This window comes from Zychaea mexicana (genome assembly GCF_025766255.1).
Source record: "Zychaea mexicana strain RSA 1403 chromosome Unknown BDB00scaffold_31, whole genome shotgun sequence".
In the NCBI taxonomy this organism is placed as follows: Eukaryota; Fungi; Mucoromycota; class Mucoromycetes; order Mucorales; family Lichtheimiaceae; genus Zychaea; species Zychaea mexicana.
Window position 1 is genome coordinate 349,856 of NW_026516694.1, and position 19,045 is coordinate 368,900.

General features: G+C 42.5%; 7 protein-coding genes across 7 annotated transcripts; 1 reads left to right on the forward strand and 6 right to left on the reverse strand.

Annotated features, from left to right (window-relative positions):
- The first annotated feature begins 293 nt into the window (after window positions 1-293).
- BDB00DRAFT_820823 (protein-tyrosine phosphatase-like protein) lies at window positions 294-3,197 on the forward strand. The gene is made up of 7 exons (XM_053123335.1): window positions 294-520; window positions 646-747; window positions 849-1,017; window positions 1,120-1,280; window positions 1,407-1,535; window positions 1,634-1,937; window positions 2,032-3,197. The coding sequence occupies exons 1-7, from the start codon at window positions 479-481 to the stop codon at window positions 2,838-2,840; spliced, it is 1,716 nt and encodes a 571-aa protein (XP_052980354.1). The 5' UTR covers window positions 294-478; the 3' UTR covers window positions 2,841-3,197.
- BDB00DRAFT_820826 (uncharacterized protein) lies at window positions 3,198-3,987 on the reverse strand. The gene is made up of 3 exons (XM_053123336.1): window positions 3,890-3,987; window positions 3,617-3,802; window positions 3,198-3,533 (listed from the first exon to the last, which is right to left on the reverse strand). Exons 1-3 carry the CDS (start codon window positions 3,931-3,933, stop codon window positions 3,512-3,514), a joined length of 252 nt encoding a protein of 83 aa, XP_052980355.1. The 5' UTR covers window positions 3,934-3,987; the 3' UTR covers window positions 3,198-3,511.
- Window positions 3,988-4,768: 781 nt separating this feature from the next.
- BDB00DRAFT_871841 (Alpha/Beta hydrolase protein) lies at window positions 4,769-7,288 on the reverse strand (the record flags this gene model as incomplete). The annotated part of the gene is made up of 8 exons (XM_053126875.1): window positions 4,769-4,858; window positions 4,940-5,036; window positions 5,678-5,769; window positions 5,833-5,892; window positions 5,971-6,218; window positions 6,293-6,625; window positions 6,699-6,834; window positions 6,911-7,288. 8 exons carry the CDS (start codon window positions 7,286-7,288, stop codon window positions 4,769-4,771), a joined length of 1,434 nt encoding a protein of 477 aa, XP_052980356.1.
- Window positions 7,289-9,527: 2,239 nt separating this feature from the next.
- Window positions 9,528-10,255, reverse strand: BDB00DRAFT_346275 (Alpha/beta hydrolase fold-3). Its single transcript, XM_053117020.1, has 3 exons — window positions 10,234-10,255; window positions 9,792-10,139; window positions 9,528-9,682 (listed from the first exon to the last, which is right to left on the reverse strand). Exons 2-3 carry the CDS (start codon window positions 10,135-10,137, stop codon window positions 9,585-9,587), a joined length of 444 nt encoding a protein of 147 aa, XP_052980357.1. The 5' UTR covers window positions 10,138-10,139; window positions 10,234-10,255; the 3' UTR covers window positions 9,528-9,584.
- A 661-nt stretch (window positions 10,256-10,916) lies between these two features.
- Window positions 10,917-11,433, reverse strand: BDB00DRAFT_820853 (uncharacterized protein). The gene is made up of 2 exons (XM_053123337.1): window positions 11,411-11,433; window positions 10,917-11,329 (listed from the first exon to the last, which is right to left on the reverse strand). Exons 1-2 carry the CDS (start codon window positions 11,417-11,419, stop codon window positions 11,066-11,068), a joined length of 273 nt encoding a protein of 90 aa, XP_052980358.1. The 5' UTR covers window positions 11,420-11,433; the 3' UTR covers window positions 10,917-11,065.
- Window positions 11,434-12,039: 606 nt separating this feature from the next.
- Window positions 12,040-14,190, reverse strand: BDB00DRAFT_820854 (transmembrane amino acid transporter protein-domain-containing protein). Its single transcript, XM_053123338.1, has 4 exons — window positions 13,732-14,190; window positions 13,471-13,574; window positions 12,893-13,329; window positions 12,040-12,754 (listed from the first exon to the last, which is right to left on the reverse strand). Exons 1-4 carry the CDS (start codon window positions 14,129-14,131, stop codon window positions 12,322-12,324), a joined length of 1,374 nt encoding a protein of 457 aa, XP_052980359.1. The 5' UTR covers window positions 14,132-14,190; the 3' UTR covers window positions 12,040-12,321.
- Window positions 14,191-17,012: 2,822 nt separating this feature from the next.
- Window positions 17,013-17,162, reverse strand: BDB00DRAFT_729148 (uncharacterized protein; the record flags this gene model as incomplete). Its single annotated transcript, XM_053118285.1, has 1 exon — window positions 17,013-17,162. A coding segment is annotated over one exon (150 nt), but the record flags the coding sequence as incomplete, so codon positions are not given.
- Window positions 17,163-19,045: the final 1,883 nt, after the last annotated feature.

Genomic DNA, 19,045 nt, shown 5'->3' on the forward strand with positions numbered 1-19,045 from the left:
TATCACACAATAACTGTACTGAGTATATTGATATACTGCTTCATTACAGTTGTTGATTTGTTTCTTATACTGCGGCTATATCTCACTTGATGAAGTTTGAAAACAACTTTTTCCTGCTTATCTGTCGGTTATATTTCGCTGAAGGGATCGAGCATACACCCACCATGTCATCTTCTGTATGATCGCTCTTCGGTGCGAGTGCGTGTGTGATCACTCGGGTTTGATGTCTGTGCCGCGAAGGGTAAAAGCTTACTCCGCAAAGCTCCTACGGGCCCTTTGTAGCATAGCTTCTTCTCGCACTTTATGCTTACAGCGTGCACGCAGCTTTACTATTCCCCTTTGCTTTGAATTCAACCATACCTTTGACATAAGTATTACGTATACTCTTATCTCTCCCTCGGTTATCTCTCATTACTGTGCTACTTCACCTCCTTCTTTTCCACCCCCAACTTAAAGACTAAGTGACTAAGGCAAGAATATGATGCATCAAAGCAGAATAGATCTGCTCAAGATTACGCAGGTACATGACAGTCTAAAACACTATAGGTTGAAAGGGAACACCACGTCCTTTTTGTTTTCGTTTCATTTTGGGTAGTTTGTATACCTTCATTAACCAGCTTTTTCCAAACGACGCCTTTGTGTTAGGTCCAAGATGTATTACTTGAGAAAGGTAATGAGGTGCACACGGGTACAGTTCACCTGACGGTTCATAACCTAATATTCAACTATCCCGAAGGAGAGATCTGGGTATCGTATAAAACAAATATATTAGTACACATAGGATATCATTTGTTGGACAGGCTACATAACTAAATTATCTTAAACACCAAACTGTTGCATTACACTAGATACCTTACCCGATTATCCACACGGTTGAACGCAGACCAGCATCTTTGCAATCCGGTCGTCACCCGCTGTATATTCGCTGTAGAGATTTCCTGAGTATCACGTTGTCCTTGTTGAAGGAAGGAGAAGCGCAAGATGTTTTCGACAGTGTCCAGAAACTCACATGCATCAGTACGTAAACCCAACCAAGGATGTTTTCATGGCTCTATTGCATCTGTTTTCTGAGAAAAGAAACCATCTATTGGGATTATTTTATATTTAATGGGAAAAAAGGCTCTACCGAGCAGCTTTATGCATTCAGTTACCAGCCTCAACCACCATTCACGTCATCCACTGGTTGGAAGCTATACGAACCTTTAAAAGAATACGAACGCATGGGTGTGGGTACCAAGAATGACAATTGGCGATTCACAACAATCAATCGCGACTTTACGGTAATAGAATCGTCAATCGGTTTTTTTTTTCTTTCAAAAAAAGGTGTCAAATAAGATTTTTAGTGCAAGTGGAAGACTAAATGGTGTATGATCGCTTTTTACGTATACTCGCGCACACACATATAGTATTCCCCAACATATCCACGGACACTCGTCGTACCAACGAAGATTAGCGACAACGTCCTTAATTATGCTGCTAAATATCGAAGCAAAGCCAGAATACCCGTTTTATCATATCTTCATTGGTATAATATGGTAAGATTCGTCTTTAAAAAGGCGCGTCAGCTACACATCTTTACAAGATTCAAAAAACGACCCTAAATTTTGTCACGTATTCATTTTCCTTTGAAAAGGCCACTATCACACGAAGCAGTCAACCTATGGTTGGATTCAAACAAGCACGTTCCATTCAAGATGAAAAACTTATAGAAGCGATATTTGCCTCCAACGTTCCAACGAATCCGGGTGGCCAGACGGTTTATGGATCGACGGCTGCTAACTTGATCGTAGACGCACGGCCAATGGCGAACGCCATGGGTAATGTCGCACGCGGCGCAGGAACGGAAAACATGGAAAACTACAGGAATTGCAAAAAGACATATATAGCCATTGATAATATTCATGTAATGCGCGACAGTCTGGCAAAAATGTGTGAAGGTACGCGTATATGTAAAAGAAATCATGAGGGTGGGGAGATGGAAGGATTGTAGCTGTGATTAGCGGTGTGATGTTAAGCACATTTTGCTTCTAGCCATGCAAGGAGCAGATACGGATGGACAAGTGAATAGATTAGCGCTACAACGTTCAAACTGGCTAAAGCATATTGCAACGCTGATGGAGGGCACAGAGACTATCGTCAAGAACGTGCACGTCTACAACTCACATGTTCTTGTTCACTGCTCGGATGGATGGGACCGCACAGCTCAACTCGTTTCCATCAGCGAACTTTGTCTCGATCCATATTATCGTACATTCGAAGGTTTCCAAGTACTAATTGAAAAAGAATGGGTTTCGTTCGGACACAAGTTTGCAGACCGATGCGGCCACTTGTCGAATGAAAAGTACTTTGTCAACCTAGTACATACGGGAAACGCAGCAACAAATACAATCAAAGACATGCAGAACAAGTTTTACAAATCCAACTATTATCAGCGAGAGACAAGCCCAGTATTCCATCAATTCCTGGACTGTGTATACCAACTGTTGCGACAATGGCCTACCCGGTTCGAGTTTAACGAAGACATGCTTATTGATCTGCACTACCACGTCTACTCTTGTCAATATGGAACATTCTTATTCAACTGTGAGGCAGAACGGACAAATCATTATCCACAGAGCAAGACCTTTAGTATCTGGGATTATTTCAACACGTATAAGGACAAGTTCCTCAATGACATGTATGATCCAAAGAAGGATCTTGACCTAGTAGATGACGGTGGCGTGCTGTTCCCGGATCCGCTCAACATCAAGTACTGGTCAGGTCTTTTCAATCGCCAAGAAGATGAGGTCAATGAACCAATAACTTATGGTGTCTCTCATCCATTAGCGGAAGAGGCATGATAAATTCCCACATCCCTTCTCTCCTTCTCTTTCTTATTGCCCTATCCCCCTCCCTCCATCTCACATTTATCCGTCCATCAGAGCCATGTAGTTTTACATATAATTTGATTTTGTCGACCTGTTTCTCATGTTTGTGCAACCGTTTGTATATCCGGATCGAAGGTGGCAAGTTCATATTTTAGAATTGGGTATCAGGTAACCTTGCAACCTCGCAACCATTACCATAGTGATCCTCGTCGACTTGATCAACGGTCGATGCAGCTCACACGTATATTTACGCATGTAGTATTTTATGCGCGTATGTTAATGTGATTAAAATTTACAACGAACCCCTTTCATCGCAAATTAAAATACACCGTGAGAAAGAGTATTTGTCAATTGATTTTATGCAAAAATGTAATACAAAAACGTAATGCGTAAGCAGTGGAAGAAAGGGGGGGAACGCGTCAACAAATTGTCTGCTATGATAATATAAAATCTCCGTGAAAATTTCATTGTATAATTTCATCCGAGAAGGGCTTTTTATAAGCAACTGCTACTTCCTGCTTGGATGGATATTGAACAGACAAAAAAAAGGCGGGTCGTTATTTCTTATCTCTGCAGCAGCCAATATCAAACGTCTGTAAAAAGTGGAGTTCGTGCGACTTGAAAAAAAGGCATACATCATCCGATCACACGCCTCCGCCGCTGCGACTATGATTTTATGAAAACGAGAGAAAACATATTAGCAAAGCGAAATATATACCGTGCGTGTGTATATAAGAGATAATACTTGCCTCACGTCTTTTAATCCAATGCCCCCATTGCGCTCTCTCCAGTCCTTGCGAACATGCTCTAATTTTTCAGCATCTTCTTTGCTTTCTCCGGACGATACAAACTGGATGGGATGCTGTGATGCACGATATCGGAACTGGCGGAGGCCATATGCAGTGCCTGCTGCTAAAACAGTCAGCGGAACAGCCCTGGGGGAGAAAGATGAATAACAGACATAAGTCATTGATGCAAAAATTCGGTTATGTACGATCCAAGTCATTCTTCATTATACGTACCAATATAAAACACCTTTCTTTGATGATACTAATGAACGTGCCATAGTGCGTTATTAAGCAAACGAAAAAAGAACAAAGAAAGGAAGATTTATGCGAGGATAACTCAGGTGGGGGCGGGGGATGGCGCCCGTTTCCTTTTTTTCTGCATGAGAGTCACGCACCACCAAAGTTTGGGATCTTCCTTACCCCACACAAAATGATGGAGCATCTTTCTTCCATACCGGTCATTCACCTGTTGTCTTCATGAGAAGCAAAGTATACTATACGAGCCTCGTATCCGGTTGCTCATTAATAGCTGATACCGCGAGAGGGAAAAGAAGCCCAATACAAAGCAATAAAACGCAAACATGATCAGCGCTGAAAGCTGGATTTGGCTACACATATATAAAGTTAGCCCTTCTTGGGGTCATTCGAGCAGAAATGAGCGTTGCACTGTATCAAGTACATTTGAACTAAAAAAATTCATCCTTTTACCTACCTGTCCACTTTAACCACTGTGTGACGGTATTTGCCATTGTTGTCTTCGACCATGACGCATCCAGCAACGCCCAAATCACGATCCATGCGTGCCTGATCGATAAACCCATACTTGTTAGGTATCCGAGTCGCAATGATTACTATTTTCTTATGTCCCTTACCAGATACCACCACCGTAAAGCTGGACACCGACTTCCAGATAACCACTCTTTTCCTTTTTAGAGATAGGTTTGACCTATTGTGCATAACAGTATGGAACATGAATAAACACTTTGATCCAACAAGAAGCTTCCCCTTCTTTCTTGTAATCATTTACCTTTAAGCAAGGAGAATCAGTATGCGCGCCCACAATAGAAAACCCGTTACCAGGAACGTATTTGCCACCGCCAACAAAAGCAACGATCACGAGCCGTTTCGAGTAAAATAGTATTTGCCATTGCGTTCAATAGCACCATTCCAGTTGTCACGTTCCTTGATCTCTGTGAAACCTGCCTACATTTACCCCCAACTCCGTACGTAAGGACCAACTTCTGACTGTTGTACTATTCATATTTGCAAAAGAGGTGTGTATACCTGTTTCAGCAGCTCAGCAGCTCCATGAGTGCAGTGGAAGGGCGATGGCGACTTGTTGACGAAATCCACAAAGTCGCGTGCTGGATGTAACAGTGTTCTACATAATACTTTAAAACCATGCATAAAATCCGAGAAGTGTGAAAGAAAAGTAGAGGGTGACACACCTTCTTGAGGAATAGAAGGATTGAACTATACATTACAATTTGCGATAAAAGCTAACTTAATGTATTACACTTTGATAGCAGCAATAATCGTTTAATGAGCTAGCTTTACCATGATTCTTGTGGAAACGTACGTGAGAGATTACATTAAAAAAAAGAAGCTTGCGTGTGTAGTACATGTATGCGCGAAAACAGACGGACGAAAGTTTCCCCTGACGGAATTGACGGTCATTCCGCTGTCAGGTGGGACAGGGCTGAACCTGTTTACCAGAAAAGAAACAAGTTGCCTAAAACGATGGTCAGCCTTCATTTGACGTTGATAGACGTCTAACCATTACACCCGAGAAGATCAGTCAGTATCAATCTATTCAAGAGCTCTCAGGAACGTATCTCAATAGTGGGATTCCCAGTGTATAAGGCAGTAATAATACGTGAGTAGAGACCGCGAAAAAAAATGAACAACTTTATTCTTCTTTGTAAAGATAGCCAGGTAAGAAAAAGAAAGGTTAATACTGCTACTGCTGCTAAGGAGAAGGGGAACCATGACAGCCAAAACTGCTGCTGCTGCTATCGCTACTTTAAGTATTCCATCGTCTTCAAAAATTTGCCAAATCGTTGCACCTCATCCACCAGCAACGCTCCACACTCCAAGGCCGGAAAATGACCTCCCTAAAGATAGCAGAGAGTGAGCAAGAGAATACCATAGTGAAGCAAAAGCATATATGTACATACCATGTCGAGTTCGTTGTATTGCTGCAAATTGAAGTTTGCTTCAAGCCATTCGCGAGGGACCTACATAGTAAGATTCAGTCACCGTGCTGTCAGCTTGTTTGTTTCATGACAATCGCACCATCTTTTATCAAGTAATACCTTGCTTAGATCAGCAGGGAAGCAGGACACTGCACTCGGGATGTTGACGTAAAGCGGGAACACCGCCTTCACTCCTGCATCATTGAAGGTTTCATAGTAGAAACGGATCGACGAGGAAATCGAATTTGTCAGCCAGAAGAGAGTGACTTGAGTGAGGAACTCGTCGGTGGTGATGGTGTCTGGCAACACGACACTGTCATCCTTGTTTTCAGGATATGACCAATTGTGGTACTTTTCGAGTAGCCAAGCTAAGTATTTATTGTGGCAGTTAGTGGGGAAAATGATCAATTACTGATGATAGATGGGGTTATGATGCATTTACCCAAAAGGCCCACTGGACTGTCAGTCAAACCATATGCTAAAGTGTACGGTCGTGTACTCTGGATGGCACAGTAACCAAGTTCAGGATCATTCTCAACGTCGACAAACGATCGGCCCTTGATTTTGGAAGAACCACGACCATAGACTGTGTCCATACCGAGAGCGATGCTAGCCATAAAGTTTGCCACCTTGAGTGGGTGGGACCATAGAAAACCGGGCGTTGGGATGGGTGGCATACATCCGGACGTGGCCGTGTGGAATCCCTTGCACTGCTGAGGATGCTTGACAGCGAGCCATTTGCCGACCATGGTGCCAAAGTCGGATCCGTGAACCACTTGAACAGATATAGGTATACATTTATCAGCACATGCTCTTGGTATTGCATCCAACGAAACGGTCATATTAACTGTATTCATCGTAACCGAGTACTGATGTCATGAGCTCGTGAAAGATTTCACCGCTCTTTGAGCCACCGTGGCCGGGAAGTTTGGGTGCTTCTGAAAAGCCAAATCCAGCATGGCTTACAATCACCACATGGAAAGCCTACGGTATGCGCGCCTTTGTTTCGTATCATCAAAGCTTTTCTTTTTTAAGAGTTTTTGTTTTTCTTCCTACTTACCTGACCGCCATTAGCACCGTCTCGAAGAGAATCGATCACCTTGTGATATTCGTAAAAGCTTGACGGCCAGCCGTTCAGCATGAGGAGAGGAACAGCATCAGGGTTGCTCGAACGTTCATGGATAAAGTGCACCCGTAAACTTTGGATTTCCGCGCGGTAGTGATGCCACTTGTTCATTTCGGCACGCGCCTTTTCCCAGTTGTAGTCGTTGAGCCAGGCTTGAACGAGAGGCTCAACAGCTCGTCGAGGTGCACCATACTTCCAGCCAACATTCTTTTCGAGCTCGTTCGGATACTCAACGTTCTGTAGCTTTTCTTTGAGCGAAGCAAGACGCTGAGGTGGAATGGACGGGATTTCAAAAGGTTCGATGCTAGACATGGGTCTGGTCTTATTCGTGTTGTGTGTGTGTGTGTGATCGACACAGAGAAGGAAAAAGGGCGTGTGTGAAAAAGAAAGAAAGAAAGAAAGGATCATTGCTTCATGCAAACCGAGCTGATATAAATAGACAACACACAAACCGCGTGGTGGACCGGAAGGGTTAAAAAGAGTACGCTATCAGCAACGGGTTGCCATGGTAACGAAGTCGCACGAACGCCGCAGCAGTCTGTTTAGGTAAATCTTACGCAGGGCTGCGGTGATGAATCCATTGATCAAAGACAGGTTCTTTTACATCACCACAGGGCAGCGGCATCAGTCATTTTTTATCAGAAAAACAACCCGTAAGAAAATCCTCCTGCTCTTTTAATGTGCTCATCGTTCTTTCTTGGATCACAAGCACTGTGTGTAACAGGATCGACATGCTTCCTTATTCGGCACATTGTCGCGAGAGCATCTTTCACTGGTGCTTAGGGGCATATAGGGAAGTCGATTTTCAACCACACTTAAACCATTCTGCTTTCTTCAATACATGTGAGCCCAAGCCAATTCTTTTGTGATGGCACAAAACCCTTTGCCTTTAAGAATAATCACACAAAACGTAGATGTTGCTAGCACTGCTGACAATTGGTTTGTTAAAGTTGACAGACTCTGATAGACTCGCTAAGATTATATGTGAGTGCGCTAGCAAAAGCTGGTCCGCTTGCAAAAGTTGGACTCGCCCGAAAAAAAAAATAATTGGGAAAATTTAGCGAGTAAAAGCTGGACTTGCTCCAGATGCTATATTATTGTCATTTTCTTTTTTTTGTGTAAAAATTGGGGAACGAATGGGAAAAGAAACTGATCATTCTTAAAAGAACTTTCAGCTCCCCACTCCTACTTCGAAAAGTAGAAGCACGATGTCAACCCGGTGATAGCTCGTAGGCCCCCGACGCAGTTGGAATACCACTACTGGCTTTATTCACCGCATCCAATTCGTTGAGAAATTTTTTTTCGCAGCGAATGGCACAATTTATGGGCAACGTCCGCTATTGAAGCGACTTGTGGGTCAATTTTCAAATTTCGCCTGCATCGCTTTGACCCCAATAGAGGCCCTTCCTGTCATGACTATTCATTGACCTCTACTAAATCTCTCAACATCTTTATCGTCAACCATCACCCAACTTATCAACCTTCATAAATATAAATGTAATTACTCGACTTGTTCCTTGTTCCTTTCTCATCATCTGGTCTCCTTGACCTTCCGATATTCTTCTTGCCTTGACCTAGATTCATCTCTCCTCTGTCTTTGACTTGTCTTGTTTTGTCGTCGCTTCCGGCTCACTTTATGACGCATGCCCGTAACACTAATTCAAGTGCCCGTGTATGATCCAGCCTTCGGATAAAGCTCTTCCAAGTGCATGTCAACTGCAAGATTGTGTGAGAAACAATGAGTCTGTTTGTAAGGGATTCTCTCACTCTGTAACCTTTAACTACCAAGAATAACTTTACCACAATACAAGCCTTTTTTTATTAGTATATGTACAATGTCAAAACTGACAATTACGTTAAACACACAATCTGAAACCTGGTTGAAAAACTAGGGCACATCGGTGTGCTTCTATGGGTAAATCTATTATAAGCGTTGGCTATCCAATTTGTCACTGGGGATTCTGCGAGATGATTGTTTTTCATAGGCAAGACGTTTTTACCAGACAGCAGTGAGAGGTCGAACCTGCCACCGTTTGAGCATGCTCAGAAAGGCTTCCCGAAATGGTGTGGAAATTCTTTCACAGTTTTGCGCTAGCCTTGTTAGGGTCGTCCATCGTCTCTTCATTTGGTGTATCTTTATCTATTATGTATGTGAAGAAAAGGTTAATTCGGCCCGGTAAATGTATTTGACAGCAGGCAATGTACAATGTGAATTATGTGATTCAACATCAGAATCAAGTAGTGTAGAATATGTCGATACGGCCAGGTATATGTATCGGACAATAGGCTACATAAAGTACATGACCGTTAGAGTGACAATTTTCTTGAGTGTTGGTTAATCCATGTAACATCAAGATCTGTTTGGATAAAGAATCTGTACATGGCAGTTTGACCTAGCTTTCGTTAACTTTCACAATCCCTGGTTTCCATGAATTTGAAGAATGAAATTTTAGGGGAACCACTGTATAAATGTATGGGACAACAAACCATTCAACAGTAAAAATGCATAAAAGGTTATGCTGCTGCTGCATGGGAAATTCTATTATAATATGTTACACAGTATCACCGACGATTACATTGCTCAGAGAAACATTCGCATAATAGTACTTCACTTTTTCTCAAAAGCTTCACTCAGTTGATTGGTAATCATGGCCATGGTTTGTTTATACGCCGGTGTATCAACAGGAACAGTAGCATATCCATGAACTGTTTTTAAGCACATACAAGAAGGAACCATGAGTAATCACAATCCACCACTGTAGTAGTAAGGTAACAAAGAGAAGAAGCATGCTTCAACATAGAGTATAATACGTACTTGCGCCAATGACCCGAACAGTGGCATTAGGTACTCCAGCATTGGTCAATCGACGAGCATAGTCTTCACCTTCATCACGCAAAATGTCTGCTTCTGCGGTGAAAATTAGAGCTGGTGGGAGTCCTTGAAGCTCCTCGGTGGTCGCCAACATTGGGAATCCGATCTTTGTCTTCTCACAGTCATTCCAATACGCCTTATCAAAGAATATAGCGTCTTCGTTTTTCAAATAGTAGTCGCCGCCGCCAAAAAGCTTTGCAGATTCGTACTTGTCGCGCGAAGCTGCTGTCGCGGGATAAAGTAATATCTGAGCTTTGATAGCGCTTGGTAGACCACGTTCTTTGGCCATCACTAAGAACGGTAAAAGTGACCTTCTTTAGCTTTGCATTTTGTCACTTTTGTCTTTTCAATCTTTCGTATCCTTAATATACATAGTAATGCATACATGGAATGACTGCAGATAGATTGACATTAGAATGGTAAATGTAGTAGTATACACGTAACGACACATTTACATATACTGTATAATATCTTGAGCACTTTAGAAAGTATTATAAATTGGAACAATTGTGGTGGCGCACTTCTCTTTTTTAACAGATTTTTAGCTTAAAATGGCAGTTTGCCAACAGCAAATATAAGGCAATCGCAAGACTCATCACTCTCTCATTTACGAGAGGTGAAGTATTGAAATGTTCTAAAAGATGATGGCTATCTCCATGATTACATGCATGGTAAATACTCGGTTAAGCCTGTTTTCTCTACAAGAGATATAGGCATAGCAACTTGAACGTAACACAGAAAATCAGGTTCATTTGTTTAGTATTCCAAACAGATCATTTTCTCGCATTCTCTTCTCGTTTAAAGTCACGTGCTATGCTATATCAGGAATAAATGACAAATGACTTGGCTTTAACCATGTAAACAATCAAAGTGGCTACGTAATAGTGTTATGACAAAAATTACGCAGATTTGTGGACAACTTTTACTTGTCGCTGTATTTATGTGTCATGCTCATGCTGTACGGAGCAATGATCCCTTCGTGACATGTGATTCTTGCATTTTTTATACGTACATTAAGCGTGTGTTACAGTAATGCACACTGTTTTGACAGACGGTTACGCTGCTTTTCTTTTTTGTAAATCCTCGTCAGGCGTGGCCTATCACGACATGGACGTATACCTTTATTAAAACAGAGATACTGGTATAAGTAAAATTTACTTTTCCTGGTCGACAGTTTAGATGCTCGAAATTTTGGTCTCATTGATGCACTCTACATTTCATAGTAATCCCGAGTCAGTCAACACAAGCAGTTTCCTTCCACATTGTATCCATCCTTGATAAAATAGAGTAATTAATGGTCGGAAACATTCAAGATCGTATCTTCTTCTCCTTCTTTCATAGAGTGCTCCTTTCCGCGTCAGAGTATGTATTCGCTTGTAAAACGGTAAATACTGACTTGACAGTCGTTTCAACCATTTAACGTAAAATTCTGCTAATGGTATAATGCATAGAAAATAGCCCACACAACACAAAGTTACAGCCTGTAGCTTGTGCTTTTTGAGTTATTTTACATCAATAGAGAACTAGACGATTTAGCATAATGTGCAATATTGATACATTACGTTACCCATTTTGACATGAAAACACGCAACAAGACATAAGGTGTTTTATGAGCAAGGATAGTCTGCAGTATATTATAGCTTTTGGGTTCCATGATGTGGTGTGATGGGTAATAATAGAAAGTGTTTCAGGTCAAATCGGATTGCTGTAATGTAAACAGCAAATCAGGAAATATTAATAATTGCTTAGAGAAGCATGAGCACGCATTGATCGCTCTTCTATCACATAGAGTGTAGATCATTGTGATCAATTGATACAGATTATACAAAAAAAATTCAGGTAACGTACTACCATAGACTTTTGAGCTGATTGCATAGAAACAGTGATCAACACCGTGATGTGTGTGTGTGTGTGCGTGTTTTCGTTTGCTATGTATGGTATGTGTATACACTTAGTAGTATGTTTTCAGGTCGAATTCAATCGAACAAAAGAGCTTGGTATAGAAGTTAAAAAAGACGGGCTGGTCTGGTATAGTTTTTTCTCACGCGTATGTTAATCGTGTAAATAATATTAGCAGTATGCTCGGTGGTGCTGACTCTGACCAAACACTCATCATCCTGAATGTTAGCATATTATGTACTACTGCAAGTTAACCTCTTTAAGAGAAGACGGAGCAAAAATAGAAAGATGTGTCAATGACGTATGCATGTATAAAGCTAAACTTTATCATTGCTTTTGTTGTTGTTATGATATTGAGAGGTGTGCGGACGTTATGTGTGTTTGTTGTGTGTATGTGTGTATGTGTGTGTGTAAGGGGTGTTGTTGGTATATCTACAATTGTTTCAAAATATTTATAAATTGGGGTATGACGACGTAGTGTGCAATGATTTCTGTATACATGATGCTGTAAAACACAGTAAAGGAGGCGGTCGTGCAAGGAGGAGGTTATAATGTATATGATAAAGGTGATCTCTCAATTGAAAGCCTTAATGGCAGTAAAGACCATAACAAGAGAGCCGAAACCAAGTAATATAACACTGCTGATGTCGAGCCATCGTTTTCGTTTGGGTAGCACAAGGGTGGCAGTATCGCCATCTTTAGGCAGTAAAGGCTGTCCTTCTCTAATTATATCCGCAATTGCTTCGCCCCGGTTCCATGGCAGCCAGTTAGGATGAAACGCACCAATATATGCCAAAGCAGGCATAATGTATGCAAGATAAGCGGATGCAAAGCCGCCGACGACAGAGTATACTTTTCCCAGGGACCGCACGCTAACACCAAAGAACAAGAAAACGACAAATAGCACGACGGAAACGCCATAATGCTGGATCGCGGTTGGTTGTTTCTCTGATGTCTCGAATCCGAGCGATTTTTGTACGGCATCGCGTGCAGGATAGAAAGCCATACTACAATACAATAAAGTACCCATTTCCATTATTAGCTCTTTTCTTAACCACCAAGGGCTCCAAGGAAAGGGGCAACATCTGAGGGGATGTTGTGTATGTGAATATGTGTCAAACTGATGTACATGCCCGACCACTTACGGAACTGTCAGCACCATGGATAAGCCCAATGACAATCTGCCGACATTGATCACGTTATCATTTTCCGGGAAATTGGCAAAAATGTTGGACTCGACATCCTTGCCAAAACTGAGATAACCAATGATGGCAAATGTGATAGAGACGCACCAGCTGAGAAATACCGAAAGGCCTGAGGTACAGCCCCATGCCGTGCTGGACTGGTTTCGTTGCGATAGATAGTTATTGAATGCCACCTGTGAGCACACTAATGCAAACGACATGATACCAATAGCCGAAACAGGGTCTGTGCCCCACATGGTCAATGGAGCTTCATGAAGTTTCGAATATGCAGGAGCACGGATTAAAACACTGAGGATCATGACGGGTAGCAACAAGACCGAAACAGTAGACCAAGAGGCCAAAGCACCGATGGATCGTGGCAAATTCAGTGGGAAAATCTAGTAACGATAAACATTTTTTTTGTTTGTTGAACAACGACGACTCTCGTTTTTTCTTCTTCTAATTCGACGTACACCGTCATAATTGCTGACATATAGTTCATCAAAGAATGAAGTAGGAAAGGTATATAATCCACATACCACAAACACTGCAATCACGGCGGTCACAAGCTCACGATTCGAAAAAAATGTGTAATTATCAGGCAAGTAGAGCTTGAGTAAGATAGGAAGTGTGTCGGCCACCACTACCGTAAGGTATAGATAATCCATGTCATACGAAGAACGGTTAATTTCAAAACATCAAACAATAACTCCTGGCACAATACTACCAGTACTACTATGTGTACATAATAGACGATGATGTATGTAATGCAAACAAAAACTAACAGAAAATAGACTTACGTATAAAATAGCTTATACAACTACCCGCAGATTGGATAAACAGCATGAGATTTAATGTGTGAAAACCAAATCGTCCCATGACATGCTCGCCAAGAGCGGCAAACTTGTACACACCAAGACGCTGACCAGCCAAAATCATGGCATACACAGCAGCAAATGTTAAGAACCCCACGATCACCGAAAGGATGACACCGTTAATGAATCCAGCTAGCAGTAACGCGAGCGGAAGTCCTATTACGCCTGCCCCGACGGTCGCATTCACCATATTAAATGAGACTTCGATGATGTTTCGGGTACCATAGCCAGGCTGATCCGATTGAAGCAAGTCGAGGTCTTGTTGTCGAGATATAGACTCGTAGGATTCAGGCGGCTGTAATTTATGCTGTGTTTCTGATGGCATTGAGCAAACTGAAGTGATGTATTGTATAGAAGATGGGAGAAGGAAGAAAAAGAAATTTGGATGATAAGCGAGGGGCTACGGAAGGAAACAAAATTTGCATTTTAAATGTTATCGGAGACTGTAGAACAGACCAGAAAGGGAAATATTTTTTTTCGATACGAATCATTGCTCCGTTTTCACTAAGCGACTTTTTCAGGTAGCACCAATCATTGTCAGACTTCATGATGCAAATCCCACCCGGCATCACTAGCTACCCATACAAAAATAAAAAGGCATGAGCTTCCCCCCCCTTTGTCTCCCGTTTTACACATGTTCTATATGCATCTGTGTATGATATATCGTAGCTTAAACAGCCAATAATAAACATTGCACCCAATGTGAGTCAGTGTCCCCGAGCGGGCGATCAAAAAAAACAATAAGTAGTAATGCACATGAAGCGCCTATACTGGTGAGTCATACAACTGCTATGCAATCATTAGTCTTTTGCCTACCTTACACTTCTTTATTCAGTAGCTTTGACATAGTTTTACTGAAGAGTCGTTGTTTTTTTCCCGTAAGCTTTCGCCATAATAGCTTTGTTTAACCGCTTCTACATAACATCAGCATCTCTTCCGATGCGTCGTTTCTTTTGCCGGTAACTAATAGGGGTATAGATAAGCAATGCTGATTTGCATTCTCTGTCCGAGTCACCGCTCCCCTTGCTTTTCCGTTACTGTTGCAGCCACTCTGCTATCTCACCCGTTATTCATGTCGTCGTAACCTTTGTATAAACTGGCAATTTTGCAAAGACCCATAACTACTACCCAACAAAATATACTGTACTTTTAATTTTTAACCACCTCTTTTGCTGCAAAAACATACCACAACAGATACTAGTCCATTATCGTATAATTTAGCCAAGAAGTTAAATACGAGTCTTCAGCAAAGATTTTATATAGATAGGTTACGATCTCGCTTAAGCAACTCGTTCTTGCTTAATTTATACTCAAAGAAACTACTGTATATTTACTCAGCACTACCGTCTACGACGCCTGTATTCGTTGCTTCAAGCATGCGTTGTGTTATCAAGCAGCTCTCATAAGCTGATGATGCGTCAGTATGGACTTGTCGTCCCTCCTCTCAACTAACGCTCGTTACACGCTTTATGCGCCCTTCTGTGACATCTAGTATAATATGTCATTGAATTTCATCGAGCATGTTGGATTTCTGATGACTGAACACGGTAGCGAAGAGTAAAAATGTGAGCGAGCCGTTGGGCATTTTTAGTGTATTGTATGTCATTCAACTGAATAATAAATTGTTAATCACTACAGCCACTCATCGCTATGGAATAAAACTTTTGTAGCCGTTGAAAAGTCCATTTAAACTAATGTTAGTCCATGTTAAAAAAATTGCTATGGTACTGTGATGTGAATTATACATTACATATGCGTAGCCACTTTTCAGCATTTGGTAAGACAATTATTGCTAGCTTAATTTATAGCAGTAAATTTTCCAAATCATCATACATCATAGTTGAGACCACCAGCTGATTCTTCTTATAAAATGTATTAGAAGAATCAAGAAGGGCGTCCACATAGCACAACATCATAGCACACCATCAAAACATTCCCAGTTTTCATTTGGGTGATGCCCTTTCTAATGTAAACAACAGTTGGCTGTATCGACCCTTTCCCTAACGACGAATCGAATCTGATAAATTTTGTTTCAACCAGTTTGTATTTTAGTCTTATTTTTATTTCGACGTACAGCAGAGTTTGTAACAATTGACAGATAAAGGAGAAAGCATATTTCGCGCATGTTTCAGTTTTTTTTCTTTTGCTGCATCTCACTTTAGCCATTGTTCTTACGTACACGCAATACATGCTCTTATTTACTAGAAAAGTGTTTTTACAGATTATTCAGGCTCCTTCATTTATGAAGAGGAGCCTGGCGGATGATGATGGTGATGATGAATAGGGTTATAAGATGGTATAAACGAGGGAGGGGGTGTGGTGGTGGTAGAAGTTAAAGAGTGCGGTGGTGATGACGCATGTGATCCTTGTTGTTGTTGCTGTTGCTGCTGATACACATGCTGCATAAATGCAGCTAATTCATTGTTGTTGGGCGCTACGGTCGAACGTGGCTGCTGCTGCTGTCGCTGCCGCTGTTTGTGTATTGCATGGAAATTAGCTGCAGACGCGATCAGAGGAAGAACTTCTGCTGGAAGACTATTTAAATGCACCCCTATTGACTCCAATACTGAATATATAGCTGGCGGTAATCCTGCCTGTTGAGCTTGCTGAGCAGCTGTTGAATCCCATTGTGGTGGCGACGGTGTCGTTGTTGCTGTTGGATGATAGTGATGCTGTTGTTGTGACGAGGGCGGAGGCGTTGATTGTGGCGGTAGCGAATAGTTCATTTTCGCTTGTTGTTGTAGTTGTTGCGCTGGATCACCAGAGCTCGTAATTGTCGATGCCCAGGTAATGGAATGAGGAACAAGAGGAGGCGATGAAGTGATTGATGAATTGGCTTCTGTTGTGGTCGTCGATGAGGACGAATAAGCCGACACACGTCGCTTCCGTCGACTGTTACTAGCACTCGTACTACCGCTGTTGTTGCTATTGCTAGCTACCGTTGCTTTAGTACTAACAAAAGGCTGAGTACCCGGAGACACACTCAATGGTCGTGCTGATGGCGGTCCTGGCGGTGGGCGGTAGCTGTTTGGTGCAATGTTTACTGCACCGGTTGCTGCTGAATTACCATTGCTGATTGCTGGCCATAACGTTGACGACGACGCTGATACTGTGTCCTGACGATCCGGAGGTGATGCAACCACAGAACGCTGTTTTGACTTGCTCCTGGGGCCACCTGGACCACTGGCAGCACTAGCGCTACTGTTTCGATTGCGTTTCTTAATAATATCAGTCTTGAGACTGAGAGGCCGGACAACACCATGAAGTTTCAAAAACAAGCCACATGCGTTACATAGTGGTTGTCCAGCTGGATTGCGACGCCATAATGGTGTAGTTGTCGTGCCACAGTTTGTACATTTCGTTTTGTTCTGACTCATCTTTTGCTGATGTAGCATAGATGTCGTCGGTGCGGCTGTCGATGGAATATGGTTATTATTACTTGTTGGTGCAGCTGTAGTCGTCGTTGTTCCTGATGGTGCCTTTTGTTCAGCTGCTGCTAGATTCATTGTTGTAGTAGTAGTAGTGTCGTTGCTGCCAGCAGCTGCGACTTTCGGCTCTTCATCTCTTGAGGGCGAATGCGGCGGCGGCGTGCTTCCCGAAATATGCATACCTTGAAGGCCTAGCAGCGCGCTAGAATCATGAGAATCACTTTGGTGAGTTGACGTCGACAATGGCGATGACGCGCGTTGTTGCTGGCGATACTCCTGCTGATGCTGTTGCTGTTGTTGTTGTTGGTTAGGATAGTAAATCGATAAGATATCTTCAAAGCTAAGGCTGCCAGCATTTATAAACGGTTGTTGTTGCTGCGGGAAAGGGACATGTGCTGAAGGTGGATTTTCAGCTGTAGGAGTGGAAATAGATGAGCCTGGTGAGGTCACGTCTGCAAAGTAGAAAGGAGGTGAAGCATTCGCGGGTGGTGTGTTGTATGGATCAGTATGTTGCTGATGATGTAGTAGCGCGGTTTGAGCTGATAAGCTCGGTCCTGGAATATTAGACTGATAAAGCGGGTTTCCAATTACAGTCCGGTTCTGATGGTTTGGATGCTGTGATAATGGGAACGAAGGATTGAGGGAGGGTACAGATTGGCTCAACTCGCGTGATCCGTAAGGTGTGCCCATGGGTGCCTCTACCATAGGTTCCGCTGCAAATACATAGTCGGTCGAGCTCGTGCTGTCCATGTGATAATGTTGGTCTGCAGCGGATAGACGTGGTGAATATTCTGCTCGGCGTTTAGCGGGCTATTATATAAATCCAGAACAAAAAAATGGATTGCATGAGTACGTCCTTTTTGCCTGTAGAATATGGTGTAACTCTATGCGAGGAGCAGCTGTTAGATATATATGTGTGACATACCGTGCAATGTTGGATATCCTCGGTGGAAGAAGATGCACGTGTACTTCCAGACACCATGACGTTCCTTGGTTCTGGAGGGAGCTCCAAGTTTTCTCTCAAAAAGTCCATCATATAAGGTGGAGCCGACGACGACAAGAGTGCTGTTGTATCGTCTGCGGGCGGTGGTGAAGCTCGCTGCTCAATGGTGATGGCCGCACTTGGGACATACCCTATGTCGTGTCGATATGCTCCATGGTGTACACCATAGTGGTCATCGATGTTAGTGTTGTCGTCATCGTGATGATCATCGATCGCCATGGATTCTGCGTTGTAACTTGATGACTCTGCGTCGTTCTGGGCGGCTGATGCAGCAGCAGCAGCAAAAGTAGCAGCTTTTTCTGCCTCTGCATTTTTTGCTTTTAAAGTCATGGCCATCATGCGCCAAGTCAAGTTTTCCATACGTGCCCCATTGGGTAGAGTATCTTTTGCCTTTGTGTACATGCGCCACACCTTGGTAGCGAGTGGATCCTTCTTTTGTGAATCATCTGAATCGGTGCTAGCAGCATCTTCGTCGTCGTCTTCTTTGTTGCCGTTGTTATTGGTGTCGTTGTCATTGTGCCCACTGGACTTTTTGGGTGGAAACAATGTCTCGGAGAGCAGCTTGTCGGCAACTGCTTCAATGTGAGGCTTCTTAGAGCGTGAGGTAGTAGTGGTATTATTTGTGTGTGGAGACATGATGATGATGATGATGATCGTGCTGGTGGTGACGACAGTGTATTATACGTAAAGCAGTAAGGCGGTAGCAAGGTAATATACATATAAGAAGATAGACGAAAGAGAGGAGGCTATCGATGAGGCTAACTTTTGCTAGTCTGCCTTTTAGATTCCAGCAAGAAGAAGCAGAAGA